Raw genomic sequence first — 19,044 nt, 5'->3', positions numbered from 1 at the left:
GGGTCAAGTCGCCTAAGCATCGCAATTTGGATTAAAGTCACTCAGATGCTCACCCTCACCCATTTCCCCTGCTTCCTCCTTTTTATGTGCTTTTTAAAAAATAGATGAGGCTAAGAAAATACCAGAAAAATACACTTCCCATAAAAATTCTCAGATAGCTGAAGAAGAACCACGTAGACAGGTTGGTGTTGTGTATGAGGCCCCAGGTTGAAAGTCTACAATGTAAAGATTTACTACATGAAATGAAACTAGTCATGCACATAGCTACTGATACTGACCAATCGTCCCACTCAGCCTCATAATAGATACACCTATGGTATCAATTTCAAAATTCTACATCATCTTGTTCTAAAGTTATCACATTTACAAGATTTTCAGACAACTTGACCTCTGACCCCTGACCTTGAGCCAGAGTTCACTAAGATCTGATTCTTTGCAAACACATTCATAAGGCTCGCAGAATGACTGTCCAACAGGGGGGAAGAACTTGGACTGCAAATGGATTCTTGTGATTCTCCTAAATTCTGCACTCACTGACATATTGCACCTAGTTGAATTCTACAATACATACATACATACTCATATGCAGTACAGGGGCCCCACAGGGAACTGTGCTGGCATGCACCCTGGATCCAGTGCAGGTGGTGGGAGACAGAAGGACTCTGGCCAAAATAACTTCTCTGATGGACAGAGTCTCCCACCCCGTGCATGTAAATGTTGCTGGACTGCAGAGCTCCTTCAGTGACAGACTGCTGCATCCTAGATGCTTGAAGGAGCGTTTCCGCAGGTCCTTCCTCTCTACAGCTGTCAGACTGCACAATCAAAACTGCTCCCAACAAACATAGAGGTTTACATCAGTGCTGTGACAACTTCTGCTGTCATAACTTGCACATTACTTCTCTCAGTCTATATATACACTAACTTATTGAGTTCCTTCTTGGTGTCTCCGTACACTTTTCACCGTGGATCTACTTCCACAATTTTTGTGCTATCTTCACCGTTCAAATTTTAAACTATTCTGGTATTTCTGCTAATGATGGCTATATCTTTTGGTATTTTTCACTATTATACTTTTTAAAATATTAAGCTTTTTTCCTTTAATTTGAAATGAATGGGAAACTTCTGCAATTCTGCTAAAATTTGCTTGTTTTTGAAACTTAACTACTTCCTCATATTTTCAGGTAGAACAACCATTCAAACTTTAAAATGTTCTCAAATTATTGGGCTATTCAGGTATAAATCAGCTTTTTCAAATCTTTTACCGTTTTACTTTTATCCCTCTTAAAGTTTTGAGTTGCAAAATTGTGATTTTTCACAAAATACATGCGTTGTTATGGTTGCTATGCTCTTGGCTTCCAGTGTGCCACTGAAGGTTTTGCAGTCTTCTCTTCATGTCCGAACAACTTCTTGCTACTGGCTCAATTTTCACTCAACTTCCACAAATTATACATCAAAATGTAGGTATTTTTGCTGGCCTTCAGGAAATGTCACTATCATTGTTGTGGGACTTATAGAATTTTTGCAAATCTCCTCAGACCAACACAAAGTCGGAAAACTCTCCATAGAAAGTCAATGGAGAGTTTGTTCAAAATCACCGCTTGATTTCTGTAATGAGAGGCATATTCGAATCGTCATATCTCCTTAATGAAACAAAGTTAAGACATGAGGCTTGTCCCAGTATATCTTCAGACACTCCTGACACTCACAATTCAAGAATTTCTTTCTCACCTATTACCGTTCTGAAATGAATTAGACTTGTTTGAGGGTAGGAAATTCGTCCTTCGCTCAGATTTCTTCAGATTTCAAACTCTGGAAATGAACCACTTTTTTCTCTCGTCATAACTTTTTGTTGGCTTTCCACAGAGACCTGAAAATTTCCATGACTGTTCACCAAAGCCTGCTGTCTCTTACGGTGAAAGAATGATATTGATACTCCAAATAGATTTAGAGTTAGAAAGCGTTGTTTGAGGGCAAGTCAAGGCAGTTTTTGCTTCGCCTCTACTCAGTTATGGTGCATTACAAGTCAAATATCTTTAATAATTCATATTTTAATGATAAATTGTCAACACTGGAAAATTCCCCCATTTCTTCTGAACAAAACGGTCTAAGAATGACCGTTCTAGCCCCTACGGTTAGGAAATTATGGCCATTTGTTTGAGGGGAGTCCTCACTATGAGAAATAGATTGCAAAAATCCTGTGTCTCTCTGTGCTGCGTGCACCTGTTTTGGCGGGAAAAAGTACACAGCCTCTCTGATTGGTGGATTCAAATTCAGCAGCTCCCAGTCTGCTTGACTGAGGTAGTAGAAACGTACTTCTCTCTCCCTGTGTGTGTGTGTGTGTGTGTGTGTGTGTGTGTGTGACAGAGAGAGAGAAAGCCTTTTAATGGTATGATGTCATTGTAAGATTTAAATTCAATATATTTAGAATGGTTGACTGAATTGGATCTTGTGTGTGTGTCTCTCTGTGCATGTGTGTTTCCTTATGTGTACATATTTGTGATTGTGTGGCTGTTATATATATTTTTTGGCTGATTTTTTTCATTTAACAAGTATATTTGAGGTACCCTCAGCATGTTCAGCATTTTTTCAGCTGTCCATTTTGCTTTTCCAATTTTTCTGTTTAAGTTATTACTATTGTGCTAAATCATACTATTTCTGCTATTTTATAAGATGTGTGCTAAATATAGTATTTCTGCCAAATATAGTATTTCTGATTAATTATAGTTTTTCTACCAAATCATAGTACAGTATTTTTTATAGGATTTGTGCTTAATATAGTATTTCTGCTTTTTATAGGATTTGTATTTTTAATATAGTATTTCTGCTTTTTATAGTATTTGTGCTTAATATTGTATTTCTGCTTTTTATAGGATTTGTGCTTAATATTGTATTTCTTCTAAATTATAATATTTCTGCTTTTTATAGGATTTGTGCTTAATATAGTATTTCTGCTATAATATAATATTTCTGCTTTTTATAGGATTTGTGCTTTTAATATAGTGTTTCTGCTTTTTATAGTATTTGTGCTTAACATTGTATTTCTGCTTTTTATAGTATTTGTGCTTAATATTGTATTTCTGCTTTTTATAGTATTTGTGCTTAATATTGTATTTCTGCTTTTTATAGGATTTGTGCTTAGTATAGTATTTCTGCTTTTTATAGGACTTGTGCTTAATATTGTATTTCTGCCTTTTATAGTATTTGTGCTTAAATTTCTACTTTTTATAGTATTTGTGCTTAAATTTCTACTTTTTATAGTATTTGTGCTTAATATAGTATTTCTGCTTTTTATAGTATTTGTGCTTAATATTGTATTTCTGCTTTTTATAGGATTTGTGCTTAATATATTATTTCTGCTTTTTATAGGATTTGTGCTTAGTATAGTATTTCTGCTTTTTATAGTATTTGTGCTTTTAATATAGTATTTCTGCTTTTTATAGTATTTGTGCTTAATATTGTATTTCTGCTTTTTATAAGATTTTTGCTTAATATAGTATTTCTGCTTTTTATAGGATTTGTGCTTAGTATAGTATTTCTGCTTTTTATAGGACTTGTGCTTAATATTGTATTTCTGCCTTTTATAGTATTTGTGCTTAAATTTCTACTTTTTATAGTATTTGTGCTTAATATAGTATTTCTGCTTTTTATAGTATTTGTGCTTAATATTGTATTTCTGCTTTTTATAGGATTTTTGCTTAATATTGTATTTCTGCTTTTTATAGGATTTGTGCTTAGTATAGTATTTCTGCTTTTTATAGGATTTGTGCTTAGTATAGTATTTCTGCTTTTTATAGTATTTGTGCTTTTAATATAGTATTTCTGCTTTTTATACTATTTGTGCTTAATATTGTATTTCTGCTTTTTATAGTATTTGTGCTTAATATAGTATTTCTGCTTTTTATAGTATTTACGCTTAATATAGTATTTCTGCTTTTTATAGGATTTGTGCTTAAATTTCTGCTTTTTATAGTATTTGTGCTTAATATTGTATTTCTGCTTTTTATAGTATTTGTGCTTAATATAGTATTTCTGCTTTTTATAGTATTTATGCTTAATATAGTATTTATGCTTTTTATAGGATTTGTGCTTAAATTTCTGCTTTTTATAGTATTTGTGCTTAATATAGTATTTCTGCTTTTTATAGTATTTGTGCTTAATATTGTATTTCTTCTAAATTAAAATATTTCTGCTTTTTATAGGATTTGTGCTTAATATAGTATTTCTGCTAAATTATAATATTTCTGCTTTTTATAGTATTTGTGCTAAAACATAGTATTTCTACCAAATCATAGTACAGTATTTCTGCTTTTTATAATATTTGTGCTAAAACATAGTATTTCTACTAAATCATACTATTTCTATATATCTATATATTTCTATTTCTAAATTGCCATACCACTTTTTAATATACAGGTACAATACACAACCTGCACTTTTCAAAATATTCTAAATATGTAAACATCTTTCAAGGAGCGTTTCCGCAGGTCCTTCCTCTCTACAGCTGTCAGACTGCACAATCAAAACTGCTCCCAACAAACATAGAGGTTTACATCAGTGCTGTGACAACTTCTGCTGTTATAACTTGCACATTACTTCTCTCAGTCTATATATACACTAACTTATTGGAAGTTACATGTCTACTTTTTAATGCACAGGTACAATACACAACCTGCACTTTTCAAAATATTCTAAATATTCTAAATATGTAAACATCTTTCAGTATCTTGCTCTGTTTGCACACTACAACCTGGGTTTGTATGTAAAATATGTAAACATTGTCTTTCTGTTCTGTGTGTATTTTTGTTTCTTTTTGCCGCTTATACATCAAATTTCCCCTTGTGGGACATTTAAAGCATTATTCTATTCTATTTGTACGTATTGGATGTTCAAAGGACAGAAAAATATTCAAGTTTTTTGTCAGATTCAGTCGCTTATGTCACACACATGGAAGAGAGCTGGCCACCTCATTTTGAAGTTTCAGACTAACTCCTACCTCCTGAGAGCAAAGCTGGGTTCTGAAAGAGATCAGATCCTACAAATTTAAATCAATCTTGTATGTGTGGTAGGAGGGAGGGGTGGTTAAGTCAGCCTCTTCCTACTTCCTAGTAGCTCAGAACTCCATAGTGTCTATACAAACATGCTGTAGTAAGCAACTACCTCGCACCCCGAATTCAGCTCGAATACATTAAAAATGAAAAAACCAAAAATGCTAATGACCAGAATGCACACACTCAACTTGTTACATATTTGACAACATAGAAAAACAAGACAACAGTCTGAATGTTTTTATTTGATATTATTGTTTTATTTGATATATACGATATTTTGTATATGATATATATCTTAAATAAAGCGCCAAATCACAAGTTTCTTCCCTGTTTGTACTGTAAGGTAAAAACAATACAGTACTACAGAGAAGCCCAACAATCAAATGATCCCCCTTTGAGCAAGCACAAGGCGACAGTGGGGAAGAAAAACTCCCTTCTGACAGGAAGAAACTTCCAACGGAACCAGGCTCAGAAAGGGGCAGCCATCCGCTGCGACTGGTTGGGGGCGATGGAAATGGATTTGGTGCTAAAATTCTGCTTCAAGATTTTAAAAGAAGCAAGGCAGCAGGAAAAAGGCAAAAATGTCATGTAATCATTGCTGCCCTTTAAAGCAGCACGTAAAGGGTTTTGAAAAAGCTTTTAACACTGCTGAAAAAAACCTGGAAATTTTGGACTTTTCTGGAGGACTGGGGAGCCCGAATTTCAAATGACTTATCACAGCCTTGTCAAAAGATGAATCATTTGACATCGCAGCATTTAAGACATTGTCTGAGGAGCCAAGCTCCTTGATGAGGGATTTGGCCATTTTCTTAATGAACTGATTCTTGTCATTTATCAGATTTATGGCGGACTCTGTGCTGCTGAGTTCAGGCTGTATCAACTCTGTCAGATGGTTGATGAGAGTGTGTATTTCTCTTGAAGTACTTGTGGCCTTAGCCACAGATTGCATGGTCTTAGACTTACATTTTACAAGAAGTGTCTTTAAGAGCAAAAAGGAGAGGTCAGTGGACATTTCCTTAAAATCAGAAGATGACCTTGACACAACACCCATCTCTAATACTTCAAAGGACTCTTTAAGAGAGCCTGAAATGCTCGCAGAGCATTTTTCTGGAGAAACGCTCTTAGGTTTTGCCATTGGAGGTGAGTCGATGGATGCCAGAGAGTATTTTTCTTTGTTCTCCACCCACAGTAAAGGTTTTTGCAAAAACTTTTCTGCCGCGTCTTCTATGAGGACATAGAGGACTTCAGGAGAAAAGGGACGCTTTGAGCCATCTACTGTTTGTGGAGTCCTGGAGATGACGGTGTCTGAGAGGGATCTCCCGCTTAGAGCTACGGGAATTTGATGCACTCGACTCGTCATAGACAGATTGAACATTTTAGCTGTTACCTCCTTAGAAAAAGTTCTGATTTCCCCACTACTTTTAATGTTTTCCAATGTTTTTTCGAATATAGGGACTTCTTCTTTCTTTGTGAGTGTATCATATAATTGATTAACGTCTGATCTAATGGTGTCAAAGTCCACTGAAGAAGAACTTGGGTAACAAAGAAGCGTATTTCGGGAAGGGGCTCGATCAGAGTTTGCACTCTGGGGACGAGGAGTTTCAGGTACTGACCCTGGCAGGATGAAAACTATGCTTTCATTAGAGGCCACTGTTTCATACTGTGGCGAGCTCAGACAAGGAGGAGACAGAATTCTGTTCAGTCTTGCTCCACTACAATACTTTGGGTATTTGCAAAGGTTATTTAGACAAACAAAATATTTCCTGTTTGTCTTTTTTGTGTGTTTTAGCTCTTTTTTCATTGTTTCAAACTGTCTTTTTGCAAACATGGAAAAGTGGTGTTTGCGTGCTTTTAGCCCAGTGCTTGAGGTGGATGGCACACATCTGGAGAAGAGGTCTCCTGAATTAAATAATTCTGAGTTAGAGGCAGGTTTGTTTGAGCGATATTTCTCACAGGGCTCTACGCTACTCGAATCCATTTCACCAAATATCTCATGGATGACGTCAACTGCAGCCTGTTCTACAGGGTTTAGAGCTCGGATACTTTCTGTTTCAGCAGTTATTTCACCTTCTTTTGCTACAGCTGATCCTTCTGGAAGCTCAATTTCTTCCCCCTCCTGATCTGAATTTTCATCCTCTATCATCTCTTCATTGAAGCTCCATGAACAAGAGGGATTAAGAGAAATCTCAGTGATTGGTGTTTGCACTGAGATGTCTGCATCCGTACTTTCGGGATCAGAATCAAATGGATCAGACCCACTTGTCGGGCGCTGGCAGCGCAGCTTACCTACAAGCTTTTTAAGGCATGAGGCAGCGTGACGAACCATGCAGTGTAGTTTTTTAATATTACTAAATGTACCGCTAACATAAATGGTGGGGTCTTCCGGGAAATCAGGGCTTTGTGCGAGCAGTGCAACTATTGAACTGATCTTTTCGGAGATCTCTTCCTCAACCATGCGTGTCAGCTTTACAGCCCTCTTACATCGCTTTTTCGGGACATTATGAGCGCTGGCGAAGACCGCTGAGATCGAGTCTCCGAGGGACGGCCTTATTTTCCCCTCATCTAAAAGCACCGGACATTCTTTCACCTTACGATCCTGAACATCAGGAAGGGCTATTTTTAGGATGCTGGCAGAGGCAGTCTGAATGATTTCAGAAAGCATGTCAGCAAGAATGCCTTGTATGTTGGCGTTGCATGTGCCACTTTGTATAAAGTACCACTCAATTTCCGAGAGCTTTTTGAAGTACTTATTGATTGGTGGCAAAATCTGGTCTGGCGTGACCACGATCGAATATTCATTTTCCTTTAGCATTGCCATTGCAGTCACAAATGTTATTTTCTTGGTTTGTGTTATCGGGCTTTGGAGTCGACGTCACGCTGCAATGCATTGTGGGGTCTACGAATCAAAACAAACACACTGTGTTGGAAGACGATTACAAGATGCTTAAAAGCAGCTCAAAAGAGAATGGACTGTATAGAGACCGATTTCGTTCAGAGGGGAAGCAGCGGTACTTGCAGAAAATAGCGTGCATTGGAAATGTGGAGCCGTGTGAAATACGGCTGTGGAGTAGAAACCCTGAAGACCAACTGCTATTGACGTATCCTGACATATTTTCGTACCTTATCTGTGGAATCAGCACGTACAAGTCGTCATTCAAACAAAGGTAAGTCAGCTCGAGTACTGCGAGTGAAATGCGTTTGCTTCCCCTGCAAACATTCACATTAGTGCAGCATAAATTCATTCATGAGGGGAAATTACAGTGAGAACATGTGGAGGCTGTTAGGTGGATAACATAGTTCAGTGCATTGATGTGACATTGTCCTGAAGGATTTAGTTATTCTTTATGGTTAAAGAAATTGCAATGATTTATTCATATTTATTATAAATAATTCTAATTATACATCTTGCTTCCATATTTGTATCTTGTGTCACTAAAAATACATTTTATTTTAATTTTATACATTGATTAATGACCTGCAGAATCTCCTTATCATATTAAGGGATTCATAATTGTCACTTTATGCTTTCTCCATCTCTAAAGTGATTACATTACACATTACATACTTTAAGTTCATTTTCTGCAGGCAGGTTTCTGACAGAGAACAGGCAGATTTAGAATATAACATGCAGCGATGGACACATAAAGAAATGAAAAATTACATGTATGTGCTAACTTTCTAAACACTTTGTTACATTTATGATGAAGTAGATAAAACACATTTATGTCGGCCTTGGCTCATAGTTCTTGTCTTTAAATGAACTTTGTCTGTGTGTGTTTCAGGTAGGGCTGCTCAATTAATCGAATTTTAATCACGATTACGATCTGGGCTTTCAACGATCATTAAAAATGAGTGAGCCGATTATTAGCCCCCCCCTCGTTTATCCGCGACACCTTAAAGGCCGGTCCGTAAAAATATTGTCGGGCATAAACCGGTCCGTGGCGTAAAAAAGGGTGGAGACCGCTGATTAAGAGGAGCCGAGGAAGATCTGAAAGCTAAGCAGAAGTTATTTGGAGAGGAGAGTGACTGCCATTGGTTGAAAAGAGAGGTAAAAAAAAAAACTTCAGTGGTGTTGCACACTATTTTATATTATTTTTTAAAGTCATTGTTAACCCTTTAAAGCCGGTCAGAGCAGCACGCTCCGTTTGGTGTAACTATTTTTAAATCCCTGTAGAACCTGGACCGTGTAAGCTAGCGCAATAATTTGTTTTGCATATAAAACCGGAGGAGTTGTACTTACATCTTATGCCATCAGCTTGTCCTCGGTCACGGTTTCCTTCCACATAAAGCTTTGCAAAAATTGCATAAAAAGCGCTTGCAGGAACAAAAACATAATATTCCAGAAACAGGCTTCGCCGATCCGATCAGCTGTTTGTAACACTTCCCACAGTGAAACAGAGTCAGCCCGAACTATCACATGTCTGCCATTTCCTGGCCGAAACCGGAAGTGACATCATTTTCGCGGAAATGTAGTTTTTTTACTTGTAGGCCTTAAAAGTCTATACTGGTCATGTTTGACTTTTCTGAATAGTTTCTGGGATGCTTAGAACTCGAATTGCACTGCTGGAAATAGTTTATTTTGATGCACATGCTGTTTTCTTTGCAAATTTGCATCATAGGATTGTTTTTTCGTTTTTCCTGCAGTATATAAAAATTGGTGTATCTCCAAAATAAAACTATGAAGACACTCAAAATAAATTTCCTGTTGTAAACTATTTTTTGCAACTTTTTTGTATTTAAAGTTTTGAGGGATAAACCTCTTAAATTTCTCCAAGTAATATATGTAAAAAAAAAAAAAAAAGATTTTCAATTTTTTTTGTAGTTTATTGCACTTTTTTGCAATTAATGTAGTTACTATGGACTTAATGCATACATATTATTAAAATATGGGCTATAACAGTTGTATAGCAACTTGAAATGCTCCCATAAATGGCACTACAACATGTAAAAAAATAATATAAGCTCTGGCGGACTTGGTTCTATGGTAGGTCTTAAAGGGTTAAATAAATATCGTCAAATAATCGAGATCTCAATTTCAGTGAAAATAATCGTGATTATCATTTTTGCCATAATCGAGCAGCCCTAGTTTCAGGTCCTGCACTCAAAGACTGAATGAACCAGCATTGCAGCCATGGGTCACTGTGAGCATCACAGGGAATGTTGAAGCCGCCCACTGCCCCTGTAAGGCCGGAGTCGCGAAGACCTGCACCCATGCCACTGCTCTTCTGTTTAATGTAGAAGCAACAGTGTTGATCTGTGGCACAAGGACTGTTACAGATGAACCTGCATACTGGGTTTTGCTGGGTAATGTGACCAAGATTGGCCATAACATAGACTTCTCCTCTTCAGCTGCCCAAAAAAGGCTCTTGATCAAAACATAAACAGACCATCCGTATTGAAAGGTAAAAGGAGCCGTCCTCAAAAAAGAAAAATCCCAGCTGCTTTTATAGTTTACAAATGACAAAATGTTTCCATAAAATCATGAGTGTTTACATGATATCACCCACTACTAACATTACTTTATTTACTGTATCTTTTGAAAAAATACCGCTATTTATACAGCAAAAGACTTAAGAATATTTAACAGGAGCAGGTTTCATTTTTCCCTGGTTTTACTACCACACTGTTCACCAAACCTTCACCATCTTATCCAGAAGGGTCACCTCTTCACCCTCACATGGAAGAAGTAATCTGATTGGCATGGTGGTGTGTTTGAAGCAGGTCCCTTGTGTAGCGCTGCAACCCAGTCACGATGTTTCATCCATTTCATTGGCTGGTTTGCTGCAATAATGCCAAATAATTAGCAACTCTATAGATAGAAGGTAGTTCTGCAAAATCACTCAGTAGGATGTTTGTTCTAATTTGCTATGAGCTCAGAGCGCATCGAAAATAAAACTAATAGGCTATAAAGAGTGATATGAACATATTTAGAACTTACCGGAATGAAAATGTCTGGAGCACCAACAGATATTTGGAGATGGAAGAGAACTGGATATCAGCTCGTCTCACAGCTGCTATCCAGGCTAGACGCCTTCGTTTGGTAACATCGATACACGAGCTGCCTCATGTTGCTTCCAGGTTGGGAAAGAATGAAAAGACAAACCCTTTTCAAGCTTATTCTCTTGCCGGTCGTGCGATCGAACATTGCAGCCGACCACACAGCAAGAACGAACCATGGCTGTCGTGTGTGCCTTCGCTCCTTTTTCGCTTGTGCTTTGTTTAGACCCCCAAAATCCTTTCCACGCCCACCCCCGTGACATCACGCTCCAAAGCCCTATAAAAGCCCATAACAGGCACTTACAGGCTGTATCCAAATTCAGGGTGTAATTCTTAAACACTTAAAGCTGAAATTCTGCATTGCACATCTTAATTAATCAAACCAAATTACTTATGGACCTGTGTACATGTGCACACATAGTCTGATGGGTGAGTGAAGTTGAACTCATACCAAAGTGACACTATACCTCGTGCTGAGCATGATCCAGGATAAGTGATTTATTTGTCTCCATAAATTTGTGTTTGTTGTGGAAAAACTGAATCTAGACGTTTAGAATTCATGGCGCTGCAGTGCAGTTCTCAGTTATGAACACAGAGGGGCAGTGATGTCATTTCTTTCATCAGTGGCTGATCTGTTCAGAGCAAGAACACATCAGCTGGGAGCTCTGTGGGAAGCGCAAGTTTGTGCTTTCCTTTTTTTTTCTTCTTCAAGAATCCCACCAGGTTATCATGTGTTGAGTGTAGGAAAGCATGGTTTTCTTAAATTCCTGATTGCTCTAAATCTAAAAACAGATTATTCACTAATAATTTCTACATCTGTGCAGGTTGTATGAACGTGGCAGAGCCCAGTGTCTATCAGGAGTTTGATGGCAGATGTGCTTCCAATTAGGGCTGGGCCATATTATACCGTTCACGGTAATACCGGTATAATGTTAGGCAACGATAGGAAAATGAAATATCGCGATAGAATGGGAGTAAAACGCGCATGCGCAGTGCCTTTGTTTTCATACGCACATGGCCGATTGTTGAGTGAAACAGATGAACCAGAATTGGTTTGTAAAAATGGTGCAACTTCAGTGATGTGGAACTGGTTTGGTGTTTGTCCGTCAGATACACGACAAAGCACATTTTTTTGCAGAACATGCAAGCGGCCGTTGTTATTGTCATATTTGTCGGACTAAGATGCTCTTAAATCTGGGAGTAATCTGGGTCCTAAACTCCGTATGCTTCAGGTCAAACAACACTGCAGCATCACTTAGAGTTAAAAACTGTCTAAATTCTTTCATCTTTAATAAAACGATCAGCATTGCTGCTTTACCAGGTGTAACTATAAAATTTAACTTCCAGGCATCTATGAAAACAAAAGTTATTACATTTAACGGAGTTAGAAGTTAGCAGGAAGCTAGCGGAAGTTAGCTCGCTAGTTTCGCTAGTTACCTAAGCATGATATAGCATGTTCTGACGGAGAGATTTCTGAAAAAAATCAAACGTACAGCTCTGCTATCACTTCCAACATAAATGAAGACAGGAAACTAAACAGCAGTGACGTTTGTAGGGTTACTGAAGTTGGGCTAGCTGGTATATAATGATGTGCTACGTGATCGCTAGCGACACAGCTATGTTAGCATAACATAAACAGTGAAGCTGGAGGACGAACACTAACACTTTTCCACTTATAAAAGTTAACGTGAAGGTTCTTCATGGTTAGAGACAAATGCAATCGCATGGCAGGATCCTGTAAACGGACCAAACTTCAGTCAGGAGAACAACTGAGATAATCCATCCACAATACGAGGTTAGTCATTAATATACTGCAACAACATGGGAATAGAGCAGCTGCCAGAGAATTCAACATTAATGAATCAATGGTACAGAAGTGGAGGAAGCAAGAAGAATGAGTTTAATAAAGTTTGATTTATCTGACTGCTTTGTTTCGCTTAATGTGCCTTATAATCCCGTGCACCTTATGGTCCGAAAAATGCGTACTGCACACTGCAGTTTAATGTTGCAAAGCACCTCTTTTTAACTTCAGTGGATATTATACATGGTTATGCTCAGGATATGTCAGCCCATTTCTACTGGAAATGCCTTTTGGTTAAACTTTCAGCAAGGAATTTGCATTTGCACTGTTACATTTTTATAAAGCTTTAATGTACATAAAAACCAGCTTCTTGTTTAAGTGAAAATAAATGGAAGGTTGTCTTTTTGCGCTAGTAATGTTGTGGAGTTGTATTTTGTCTCGCATCAATTATATCGTCGGTTATATCGTTATCGCAAATTTTCAAATATATATCGTGATAAATATTTTTGGCCATATCGCCCTGCTCTACTTCCAATTCCTGTGAATTGCAAACAGGAGGCTCCTCTGAGTAAAGCTCGCCGTGTCCTCGCTTCAGGCTGTTGGAGGTGTGTGTTTGTCAATTAAACACAGATTTCTGCTGAGAAACACGCAGACAGGCCTTCCTGTGATGCCTGAATAAATGAGGACGAAAGCTGATTAATCCTCTGAAGCTCTTTTGTCTCTCAATATGAATGAACATCATTGCAGCTGTCTCTCACAAATGCTGGTTTATATTCAGAAAACAGAAAAAATATATATATATAGTTGTTCACAAAGCTGCAGATTTCAAAACTTAAGTAGGACTCGTGTGTTTGCAGAGAATGGAAAGAAAATATCCAGCGAGCTTTAGATCTGAGAGTTTGACCTTGTTGAGGTCAGAGCGGCACGACTGCTTCAAGCTAGTCACATCTCTGAATGCACAACGCGTTGAACCTCGAAGCTGACAGACTACAGCAGCACAAGAGCACACCAGGTGTCACTGTTAGCTAACAGGAAACTGAGGCTACAACTCACACAGACTCATATTTGTGATTAAGTAGGACTCAGGATGCTAGAGGGAGTTTTAAGAGCCTTTTTGAGTTTTCAGGTGGAGTTGTGGGCTCTGCAGTTCTGCCTGTGGGTGGAGCCCTCCTGCTTAGGTTGCCCTCATGAATTCTTTCACCACAATGGTTTTGTGTCCCATCCCTCACTAACCTCCTCTGTGCAGTTTCGGCTGACGTAATGTGTTCAAAACCAGCCAATGACTTTTGGACTTGTGTACCTGTAGGGAGAAGGACTTTACCTGTCTGCTCACTCACTTTTCCTGAAACTCGCCACCTAAGCCTTAGTCGCTTACACCTCCAAGTAAGCTTGTTAGATCTGATGATCTGTTGATCTGAAGCTTTTACTGCAAAACTCATGTCCACCTTGGTCTCAAAGTCTGAATGTTAAGAATTGAATGCTTTTCAATACATTTTTAACCCTGTAAAGCCTGAATTATGAAAGACTTCATAGGAAAGTCAACTTTCAAAAATTGTTTATTTAACCTTCTGACAACATCCAAAAAAGAAATGAAATATCAATTTGTATACCAGTTTTAATTTTTTAAATCACTTTTTCTACATGTGGCATTTTTGGTGCAATTGATTGCTGACAGTAGGATCTAGGAATGGCAGACGATGATGAAGAACACACCACAGTGCACAAAATTCAGCTCACAGCAGCTGCAGGTACATGTGCTTAATACAACAAATCAGACTACAAAACAACAAACTAAAATAAAGGCATCTCTGAGTCAAGTGTAAAAAATGAATGTTAATCGATGGATCGCTGTGGCCGGTCTGTTTTTTGTCTGTCCTACCACACTTGAGAGTGGAAAAGGAAGGCTGAAGTCTCGCAGGTATCTGTCCCACCATGAAATGGGAACGAAGCTCTGGCTTCAAAGATGCCTGGACGATCGTAATAACGACGATCTTTGGTTGGCTCGCCATCCAGTTAACTGGAACTGTGGAATCTCTGTTCTTCAATGGAGGCCTGCTTCGTTTCGTCTGTCGAACTGTTTACCAGATGGAAAAAAACCCTGACCTACAGACAGGTCACATGATCCATATGGTCACAGTTTCTCCATACACTGAGCATGTCATACACAGTCAGTGTAACCTTTATCTCAGTTCAACCAGCTCAGTGAACTTTAACACCATCAACTTGAAGTGCTCACTTACAGTTCAAGATTTCAATCAATGTTTTATTTCTATAGGACATTTAAAAAGGACCGTGTCCATCAAAGTGCTTCACACAAGGTAGCAAAGCAGATTACAACAAAGGCAACAGTTATAGTTACAGTTACATAGCACAACTGCAGACCAGGTGGAAGTCCAAACTAATTTGCTTCAAAAGCTAGATGGAACAGGTGAGTTTTTAAGCGTGATTTAAACAATTGAATGGAATCTGACATGCGGACATGGATAGGAAGATTATTCCAGAGTTTGAGTGCGGCAATTGCAAAAGCTCAGTCCCCTCTAGTCTTTCGTCAGGGCCTTTGTTGCACTAAGAGCAGTTGGTTAGAGGATCTGAGTGCTCTCTTGGGGCTATACACGTCGAGAAGTTCTGTTAGGTAACTGGGCGCCAGGTCATTTAAAATTTTAAAAGTATACAAAAGGATTTTAAAAACGATACAGTATTTAACAGGAAAGTAACAAACAGGTTGGTCTAGTTGCCATAATTAGTGTAACACAGTGGAATGAGTGTTGAACAAAATGTGTATTAGTGATGTCCTCAGCTTGGAAGATCTGAAAGGCACTCCAAGAGGCATTTAACCAATTTTTCATGAAGGATCTGAGGGTGTTAACAGAAGGTCCAAACAACATCTTCTAGGTATGTGAAACACTAAAACACTTTTAAAGTCAAAGATTATATGCTGATTGTTCGTGTGATGGCACACTATGACAAAATGAAACACAACAACAACTTTCCTTATGTATAAATCTTTTATTGGATATTTGGACTTCCTAGATCTGGATTTTTCTGCCCACTTCTCCACTTCCTAAGAAGAGTCACCGATTTGGGCTTCAGTCCAGTCCAGACCAGTTGTGGTTACTGGTAATGCTGTTACTGTCCATTTTAATGCTTTTAAACTTGGTCCAGTTCTTCCAAACCAACTGTTTCCAACAACAATGGTACAAGGACAAACAATGGCAGCGCTGATGTACAAAGAAAAGGCTGTTGGTAAAAGCATCAGTACCAGTTGGCGGTTTTCTTTAACAACTAGAAACTCTCAAAACTGTTCACGTGTTCTTCGTAAAACATAAATTTTTCAAATACACTTTAGTTGTACATCATTTAAAACACAAAACACTAAACCTCAAATAACAGACGAATAAACTGACTTCACATCCCTGTGCATTCCAACATTTTCTGCACCTTTACCCTGAAAGCCACTTCATTAAACCACAAACATCACACATTCACATCAAACTTCTGCACAGACCAGAAGAACTGCAGTTTACTGTGGGTGACAATTAACTCAGGTTGAATGAATATATGTTAACATATGTAGTCTTCATACATGAAACGAAATGTTGGGTGAACCAACCTTTGCCCCTGCACATTTGTGGCAGAGGAAAGTTTAAAAATGTGTTGATAAAGAAAAATTCAACAGTATATTTTTTTCTTCTGCTTTTCCTTTTAAAAATTGCCAGACCTTTGGGAGATGAAGAGCAATATGGTTGCCATAGTTTGATGATTTGTGGCTCAGTCACACTGGAGGACAGAAAATTGAACAGCAACCTTGCAACTAGGAAAAAAAGTGGTGGTTGGCCGATGATTGAATATATTTTTTATTTATTATTTTGCTGTCAGAGACACTCCTCCAAGCAGCCATTTCAAATGCAACGAGATTGCAAGTTCATTGCACACAGTTTAAATAATTTTGGTGGCACTGCGGTCTCTGACCACTCTAGAGTGACCGTAGCATTAAATTTGTGTTGTGTGCAAACTTTAAAAACTCTTATTTATTAGAGCTTTTGTTCCCCCCACTGTGATCTTGCGGTTATTAAACCCGCTATAAACATGAACATCCTTCTAGACACCTTTTCTTTTTGGCTTTTACTTTCTCTTCCAGTCTTTAAGGCACTCGCTGGTGGCAAAAAGAAGGCAGAAACAAGCAAGAGTTGGTGAAAGATAGGAGACAGTGAATCCCGATTATAATGAGGTCTTATCATATAAATGTAAATTGAGCACAGGGTTAGTTCAGAAAAGCCACAAAGCCAAGCCAGCTCTGCTGCGCATCCAGTTGGCTTGTCTTTCATATGGTAGTTTTTTAAGCTGCTGTAAGGTCCCAGAATGGGCAGGAGGCAGAAATTACCTTCTTTCACTGTAGTGACTGAAATGTATTTGTAAAATCAGACTGAGCTCTGACCTCAGTAACACAATGGGAAACAGAGCTCAAACATTTCTAGCTAAAGTGGCTTTTAAAAGCCGGTCAAATTTTGCTTCGTGCGTTCCATTTCTTAACATCTGAACTGAAAAAAACCTTTAAAAGATTAGAAGTTCCCCATTTTACACAAAACTGCAATAACAGTCCGAGAAAATTCCACACACAGCACTTTGAGTGTTTTTGGTACCAAAGTGGTTCAAAGAAATCAAAGTGAAAACAAGCTAAGATGCATTTATATCTGGTGGTCATCTGGTGCCAGATTCTTATCAGAGCTTTGCAGTGTTTCCATCAAGTACCAGAGACACTGCACTGGTTGTATTGCTCCACAGATTAAAGTTGCAGTTTGCGAGGCTTGAAACACAAGAAATAAACATCTCCTGAAAAACGACCACACAACTTACAAACTGCACATTAAATCTTTGATAATAAGTCGAGCTCTCATCTCAAGATCATCGTCTGGGTTCAGGAAGAAAAGAATATTGCTGATGTATCATGATTTTGTGTTGGCAATGAATAATGTGCAGCAAAAGAAAAAATAAGAGTTCATTTAAACTTCTGTGGTGTAACAGCACTTTTTTGATTTACGCAAACATATGAACAAACAGTGAATGGGAATATGCCGTTTTTGTTCCTCTTATTTCACAGCTGACACGTTTCCTCACTGCCCTGCAAACTATTTTTGAAAATACTGAATCTTTTAGGGAGTTGTTAGCATGTATATTCCTGCAATACTGGGATTGTACAACTTTGCAGACTCAAAGTAGAACATGAATGTCAGAGAATATGGAAGATTTAAAATGCTTAAACAAAAAACACTCCTAAGTGTTTAGTTTTTGACTGAAGGTGCTTCGGGCTGCTCCATCATTGCCCAAGCGGTCACCATAGTGGATGGATCCAAGTTTGAGCTGGCACAGATTTTAATATCTGATCACATGTTTATTTTAGCATTAAATTAAATGTTTTTGTTATTGCTAATTATTTTTGAAGACTTTAGATGCAAAAGCCTCTAAGCACCAGAATGCTAGGAAGCTACTATTGTGTAGTTGTCCTTTCAAACCCACACTGAACACATTGTGTTGGTAAAAATCGACACCCCACTTTGGCAGGAAAAGCCCACATGTCCACAGCACCACCAATGAGAAGATGCAAATCAGGTCATGTGATTTTCCAACAGGACATTTCTTAGTTTGTTCAGGCCAACTTCACGCACTTTTACATGCATGTCTCAAATTACTTGACATGCAGGATGTAGGAGTTTGCCCAACAGGTCTATGTGTTTGTAGACTTTGAAAAAGTTTTCGACAGCACTCGTGGGAGTGTCCTGTAGGGTCATGAAGGTTATCAGGTCCATGTAAAACTGAAAAAGTTGTTAATTTTGATTAATTTTTTATATATCATTATTTGACAGGAATTTCATATTTATCTTTATTCTGAACAAAGTGTAGTGTATCTGTGTAGGTTCTCAGTCCTCTTTTATATATTAGTCCAACTCCCATGGTAGTATTCTTTCAGAATACCATGACCTCGACTTCAAGAAGTCCAGTCGCCTTTTTTCCAAACTCTTAAGTGCAAGGTGTAGTTATTGTTTGCTGTGACGGTTTTGACATTTTTATAGACTGTTGACATTTTTTGTTTTACCAGCCTTTACTTATTTTAGTTGCATTTTAGTTTGTAAAGCACTTCATGGAGCATGAACTGTTGGAATTGTGCTATATAAATAAACTTGACCTTGATTTAGATTGTTG

At 37.9% G+C, this 19,044-nt stretch overlaps 1 protein-coding gene across 1 annotated transcript; it reads right to left on the bottom strand.

Annotated features, from left to right (window-relative positions):
* Positions 1–5,256: 5,256 nt before the first annotated feature.
* Positions 5,257–11,275, bottom strand: LOC146689398 (uncharacterized). Its single transcript, XM_085437840.1, has 2 exons — positions 10,987–11,275; positions 5,257–10,829 (listed from the first exon to the last, which is right to left on the bottom strand). Exon 2 carries the CDS (start codon positions 7,864–7,866, stop codon positions 5,641–5,643), a length of 2,226 nt encoding a protein of 741 aa, XP_085293966.1. The 5' UTR covers positions 7,867–10,829; positions 10,987–11,275; the 3' UTR covers positions 5,257–5,640.
* Positions 11,276–19,044: the final 7,769 nt, after the last annotated feature.

The sequence above is a fragment of the Copadichromis virginalis genome, linkage group LG17, assembly GCF_057382275.1.
Source record: "Copadichromis virginalis isolate Kocher_CV1m ecotype Utaka linkage group LG17, C_Virginalis_male_GT1.1, whole genome shotgun sequence".
Taxonomy (NCBI): Eukaryota; Metazoa; Chordata; class Actinopteri; order Cichliformes; family Cichlidae; genus Copadichromis; species Copadichromis virginalis.
Note: the sequence above shows the minus strand (reverse complement) of the source record. Positions and strands in the feature narration are given on the sequence as shown.